Consider the following 7,396-nt stretch of genomic DNA (forward strand, 5'->3'; position numbering starts at 1 on the left):
TTTCAAACTTTCTATTTATAGTGCAAGGTACACATCTTTTATTATATTCTGGAACTGACCCCTGGGTAGCTCTTCACTAAGTTATTTTCTCTGTTGGTAAAGAAGCACTGAGAGTGTTCTTTTTTGTACTTGCTACCTCATGGGCTGCTGTCACAGTTTTTGCAAGATCTTAGAAATGTCTGGTACGTGTCTTTTCCTACACTGCACTTTCCTTTGCAGTAGTTGCAGAGCAGAGACATTATTAGCTGCTGCACACCACCATGAGATCCCATTTTTATAGGAGACCTTCCCGTCATCAAGAAAGCAACATTAGATCAGCTATGAACTAGCCCATAATTCTCTGATCAAGGCAAAGTGTTCCACTTTCACACTGTTGTTAATAGCACCATTGAATTGAGTTTGTTGTAAGACAGCTATACCAATCCTGCAAATACTACCTTGTTTCAATGGCTGAAGAACTAAGGGGTTTAGACTAGTAATTTCCTCCCTGCAGCATTAGCAGGCAAACAAGGTTACTAACGTCAGTTGCCAGCATCTCAGCAGATACACAGTACTTGGTGATCATTCTTCTACAATCACTTATTAGAAAAACATCCAGGGGATCCTTCTGCAGACAAAAATTAGAGAGGATTTAGAAAGTATTTTTGGTGCAGCTATTCATACAAGTTACGTGATACAGATTTCCCATGCATCAGCTACTCTGTAAATTGTTACAGGCATGCTCTTACTGCATGGAGGGGTGGATGCACTTTGAGCAGAGGCTGTTAGCCCAAAGACTTTCAGCATCTGGAAGTGAAATTCTGATTCTCAGAATAAATATGCAAAAGCTGGAAGTATCAATTATAATTTGCATTTAGTGGTCCAAACACAGCTGCCTGAAAATGCTCAGTGGTAGTGTAAATTACAGACCATCCACCAGAGGGAAGCTCATGCACGCATACGAAGAAAAATAAATAATTTGCAGGATGAATTAAACACACCCCTAATATTTAAGCCAAAGCAAATTCTATTCAAAATGTTTCTTAGCAGTAGCATAGACCTTGATCTTGGAAAGTTTTCAGAAGTTATTTGCCAATTTAAGGGTAACAGACTTAACAGAAAGGTTCCTGTGTTAATGACTGAATTGTTGCACTACATATAATACGCATGCATACAAAAAACTTTACAGATTTTCCTTTTTTTTTTTTAAAAACACAGAAATGCAGCCTAATTTCACTGCTGTTAATAAAATTAGACCAGAGCTTACGTGGTCAGAAGTCCAACTGCATATTCATACATTAAAAGCTCCACCCACATTTGGTCACTAGAATGTGTAAGATACTGAGTTGTTTAGCCACTGTTGTGTTTAGCATGTTATTGAACATACTACACTGCTCCCCTTGTTAATGGAAATATTTGTTAAGTCTCCCATAAAGTTTGTATACTACTAGTGTAAATTTGGCAAATAACAGTCAGACACTTTCAGAGAATATTAAAGACAGCTTACAAACAGTTTGAAGTTTTCATAGTGATCCAACAGTCACATAGAGCTCTTCAGAAACATGCTCCTTCTTAGCTAATGTTAACTCTAGTATCTGTGATATTAAGTCTAATAGCCTGTCTTCAGAATCTTACTCAAGGAAGTCTTAGCATTTCAACACCTGCCTGGGACCTTTTTTGAAACAGAAATCCCAGGCTGTTGCTGCAATTCTGAGATTCATTTGTTTTCTTGTTTAAATGAAAGATACAGCCAGAGGCAGAGGCCATCTGGCAAGCAAACTTGCACCGAAGTGGAGAAACATGTTTCTGAAAAATGTAAGGACAGATGCTTCTGAAGTTCAGCCAGATCCATACACGACTGGATTACAACTACACTAATACTGATACCAATATTTGTACAGACAACTGCTCTTTGCCACCAAAAGTGAAGTTTTAAAGAGGAAAATCTTACAGAGGTGTCACCCAATGCTACAGGAACATACAGGTTCTTTTAGGGATTCTTGGTAGAATGAGGACAGGACACAGGGTTGTTGTTACAGTTAGAGCTTTATTATGACAAAATTTTTAATTATCAGCATAGCTTATTGTTATCTACAATTTCTAGCAGTTAGCATAGCTTATTGTTACACAGAATTTTTAGCAATTATCATAGCTTTCAGTTAAGCAGAATTTCTAGTAATCAGTATAGCTTTCTTACTCTCTCAAGTCTTTAGTTAACTAGGCTTTTAGTCACCTGGGCCCTTTGCAGATCAGGTCCAATTCTTAATAATCAGCATGTGATACAATAATCATAATCTAGATTCAGACTTTACCTAAAAGAACCTGCCTGTCCCTGTAGCATCAGGTGACAAGAGGATTTATTTTTTTTCAGTAAAAATCTGCAACTTAGTTCAATCTAGATATGCCACTGGCAATAAATTAATAAAGAGCCCTTCCAAAGTTACTTCTGGAGAAATAATGATGTGTATAAAGGTGATTTCATTAGAAGAAGAGCCATAGCCCAGCACTTCCTTTCATTAGTTAATTTTCACAAGTAGTTTTCAGAAATTCCCTTTAGAATACAAACATGGGTTAGGGTTTTTCCCCTACCCAATCTGTATTAAATGTCATTAAAAACAAAAGGAACTGGAATCATGTATCAGATTAAATGCAAATTAAAATCTTTATTACACAAATAGTGTTTTGAAGATATAATACTCAACTTCAGTGGAGTTATTCTGGATTTGCTTTTGATCTCATTATACTCTTATGAGATCAAAATCAGCTAAGCTGATTTGGGGGAGGGGGGTGTTGCAATCCTTTTTCCATGGTCAGAGATACTTTTCAACTTACTATGACGCACTATGTTTGCCAGGTTTGTAAAATTCTACCTCAACGCTTAGGGAAATAATCTGTATCACAGTCTTAAATTTAAGAGAGAGCACTATGCCTAACTCCTTTTTTCTGTGCATCTTTTTTATGGAAAATACCCTTCCAGTTTCACTTCTGTGACTCTTGAACATTTCTGTTGGTGCTGCTGTTTTAGTTCCTCCTTTAACTTTTTAGAAATGAACTTCAAAAGAAGATGTTTTGACATCAGGGTTGCAAAATATTTTCATATTCTTTGGCCAGACACTGAAGAATTTAGGATTCACACAGGATTTGAATACTGCACTGACTACCAAGTTTCCTAGGAGATAAAGTCATAGCCCATTGTTGGCACAGCAGGAAGACAACATAATAATGTATTTTCTCTCTGACATGGAGCATTTCCTCCTATAACCCTATATCCAGACTATTCACATGGTTAGTGTTTGGCTACAGGACTGAAATTTCCCAAAGCATTAGAAATACAACTCCCACGCAGTGTACCAGTACAGTCTCACTGTAGGACAAATGTTGATTTCCTTTATGCCAGCATATTTCTAAAGCATGATCAACTGTCTTCTGCTGAATTAAAAAAGATAACATTAAGGCAGTAAGCACAAATTTTTATGGTTTGGAATGGAACTTCACGTCAAACATATAGTGCACATTTGTGGTTTATCTGCCACCCCTCTTTTTTTGGCTTTTATAAAACGAAATGTTGAGTTATTCATACAAACAAGAGTAGAATAGCATAAAGAGGGTTTCTTTCTCCTCAGAGCTGTTGATTAGATCAGTAACTCTAAGAAAGTAGCAAGCTTCTTTAAACAGGGACACTTTTGAAAGACCACTGGCATGCTTTAAAATCTGCTGAAGTATGGTGGTTATATAACTGAAAGCAAAGTCAGGTGTTGCACTGGGGTTTTTTTGGGTTTTGGGTTTTTTTGCTTTGTATGCAAAAACACACACTGTCTTCCTAAACAACCGGAGCTGTTACATGTGGTCAGACATTTGTAAGAGTGAGCATTAGGATGTGAGCTCATAAGCCACATTAGTCTACAGAGTGTCAGTTGGAGAACTTTCTCTTGAGTAGTTCACTACGCCTTCAGAATAAAAGCAGAGTGCAAAGCACCGAGGATATTGGCAACCAAGAAGAACTGAAGAATTTCCAGAATGAGTCAAGCTGAGGAAAGCAGTATCCACTCAACGTGGAATATTGTGAGGTCAGTAGTCTGCATAATACTGAGCTTGTCATTTATTATTGGGACCCCTGGAAATTGCATTGTCATCTGGACTGTTTGTACAAAAACGAAGCAAGTATCTCCTTCAGTCCTGCTGATCTTGAACCTGGCCATTGCAGATGTCCTTGTACTGATTACTTTACCAGTCTGGATTTATTCCTTTGCTGACTCATGGGTTTTCGGAGTCATCTTCTGCAAAATACTGGTTTTCGTTATTTACTGCAGCATGTATGCCAGTATATTTCTAATTACAGCACTGAGCTTGGAGCGATTAATGGCTGTGTTTTACCCTTTCACAATTCAAAGATACAAAACGAAAGAAAAGATTTCTTTAATCGTGTTCCTCATTTGGTTCCTGTCTATTACTTTCGGCATTTCTGTCATTCCATTTCAAGAGACAGAAGAAATGAATGGTAGACTACTATGCACATGTCGCAGCTACTCTTCTAATAGACAGAAAGTGTCATATCTTCTGCTGGAGACTCTTGCAGGTTTTGTAATCCCTTTTTTAATTATTTGCACTTGTTACATGTGTGTTGCAAGAAGAATAAGCAGAATGACTTACCAATCTAAGCGGCGATCGGAACGGCTCATTGCCAGCATTGTGGTGGCATTCATTTTATGCTGGTTCCCTCATCATCTTTTTAACATCCTAGATATTATTTCAATTCAGATAGAACTCTCTAACGAGGAGTTGTCTTTGGCACTGGATGAAATTGTAGGCAGAGGAGTATACATCTCTGGAGCACTTGTATTCATCAGTAGCTGCGTTAATCCTCTACTTTACGCTTTTGCTGCACGAAGATTTCAGAATCACCTGCGATTTGCCAAGATATCAAAGCTGTTTGAACAGATGAGTCAGACTGTAACAGAGGAAGACAAGAAGAAAAGTTTGGTTGTAACCAAACAAGAAGATACTTTAGTAAGCACAGAAAATCTCTAACAGGGAATATAGAATTAGTGAATAATGTGATTCTTTGTCATTCCTTCAGTAGTGCTTTCTCCTCATACTCTCAGTTTTGTTTGCTAAGCAGTCCAGGTAAAGCTAGAGACAAGTAAAATTTACTAGGGTTTGTTTTGTGTGTTATAAAAGAATTGGCATTGACAACTTAGTTCAGTTCCTAAGTTAGTATCCACATCATGAAATTAGCACTATTTCACTGGTGCTAAGAACCTCAGCAAGGTGGCTAGAAGCTCGAAGTGTAAGGAATATGCTTTTTTACTTTCCATTGAAATTATTTATGATTTCTAGAAAGTCTGTGTGCAGAAAACAGAAGCCTTGAAAGTTTAAAGCTAAGTTTTCCTTCAGAAACAATTGTTAGATGCTCAAAAAGCCTTATATAATCTACAATTTTAAGAGAGCATACTTAAATTCTTGATATGGGTAAGAATGGTTTTGAAGTATATTAACAACACACAAAACTTGTTTGGGTAGATGGAAAATGTAAAGCTGTTTTTATTCATTGCTTTATTTAGGTTTGAAAGTGATAAGGGTTGTTTACACAGTCAAGCTCATTTACTGAATTATCTTGTGTTAATAGGTTTTAACAAATAAAATGTGGAGTGTGACTTGCCTCTTCAGAAAAAAACAGGAGGTATGAGAATTCTGTGTTTTATGGCAAACATAGTTATAGACTTCATGCTATATTTGATGTCAAATACATTGTATACTTCAGTGGCAATTAAACTATTGATATATTAAATATACATACTGTGAGTAGCCTCAAAAAGTTTGATCTAGTTAAGCTTCCAAAATGTCTATTAAATTATGGAGGAATGGGATCGGGTTCTGGTGGGAGGGAAGGAGAGATCCTTGATACTATTTTTTATGTGTAAGAAAATTATGGTAGCAGTACAAAGTTCTAATAACATAAGAACTTCACCATACAAATAAAAGCATTATTTTTTCTTGTCTTGTAGAATAAAGTGGACTTTGCCATAAGAAACCGATAAATTTAGTGCTTGCAAGGACCTTATTGTTGTTTTGTGAATGTGTGCAAACTGACTGTGGAAAAACTGCATGGCATGAAGTGTTTGCTTTTGAAGTTTTTTTGTTTCGATTGTGCCTAAAATTTTTTATGCTTACTCTTCCTTATTTTAAAGTCAATAATTTGTAGTAAGATCAAGATAACTACTGATTACTAAGAAACATACTGTAATTTCCTGTACATTGTTCTGAACAGCTGCTAAATAGCTATGTCACTGATCTTTACCAAGAAATTACAAATACTAACTAGAACTTACTTTTCAAAATCTGATTATGTAACAACCAACAATATTTGAGTTGTTTTAATTTAGCTTGTAAATGGAAATAAACACGGGGAAGTAAAATCCTTATGTGTTGATGGAAGAATATTTTTCTAAACTTTGCATATGTGCTTGTTATTCCTGCTTGTTATGAAAAAGTCATTTTTACTTCTCAATAGGAGAAGAGTCCACACCACAGAGGACTTTTCATCAATAGGACTCCTTCACTAAAATTAAAGTAAATAAGTTTTTAGCAAGACCTTGTTTGCAGCAAAGAGTAAGCAGCAGATGAAATCACTTAGACTTTACCCCATCCACCTACCACTCTTTTTTTACCTCACTAATGGCTCTTTAATTGCTATTAGTATATTCAATATAGCAATGTGGCATTATCTCACAATAAAAGCAGCAACTTCAGTTATATACTGCATAAAAAAGTGAAGCTGTATTGCCCAATATGTTCTTGAGCTAGGAGTCACTCACTATTCAACACCACCACAGAACAGATGAGGAGATAGTAAGCATGAGTACTGCAACTGAACTAGAGTTCTAGGCCACAAGGAGCCAAGCATTTCACAATTTACAGGTTGGGAAAAGACCCAGACAAACTTTAGTACAAGCTACACAACCGGAATTATCCTTTCTATCAGCCTGTGCCCTATACCTAGCTATAATCAATCTTCTTATTAGGAATTGGGTTAAACCCCTAACCATCTCTGTGTGTGTATCGTCTATCTCGTGAATGAGGCAGTCTTTTTTCGTTCCATTTGCTGTTCAATAAGCCTTATGGGAGCACTGACTGCTTGTTAAGTGCCTTATGCTCAGCTATGCCTAACCGAGGACAGACTATAAAGCAATCAGTGGCCAGATATATAGTCTGTGCAATACTGCCTGCTGCAGTGGTGTTTGGTTTTTGTTTGGTTGGTTTTTTAAATCAATGGGTAAGGAATAGTGAGTCAGACTTTTTTTCTTTTCTTTTTATCCTGTCACTCACAGACAAGTGAACTTTGCTGCTCAGGCTGCATTCTGCCCAGCATCCAGGAGTCTTAAAAAGGGAACTAGTAAGATTCACAGATCAGTAAATG

General features: G+C 36.7%; 1 protein-coding gene across 1 annotated transcript; it reads left to right on the forward strand.

Annotated features, from left to right (window-relative positions):
• The first annotated feature begins 3,902 nt into the window (after positions 1-3,902).
• On the forward strand, positions 3,903-5,287 carry LOC104842394 (leukotriene B4 receptor 1-like). Its single transcript, XM_010584715.1, has one exon. The coding sequence runs from the start codon at positions 3,997-3,999 to the stop codon at positions 5,005-5,007; it is 1,011 nt and encodes a 336-aa protein (XP_010583017.1). The 5' UTR covers positions 3,903-3,996; the 3' UTR covers positions 5,008-5,287.
• Positions 5,288-7,396: the final 2,109 nt, after the last annotated feature.

The sequence above is a fragment of the Haliaeetus leucocephalus genome, unplaced genomic scaffold (genome assembly GCF_000737465.1).
Source record: "Haliaeetus leucocephalus isolate CR32 unplaced genomic scaffold, Haliaeetus_leucocephalus-4.0 Scaffold92, whole genome shotgun sequence".
Taxonomy (NCBI): Eukaryota; Metazoa; Chordata; class Aves; order Accipitriformes; family Accipitridae; genus Haliaeetus; species Haliaeetus leucocephalus.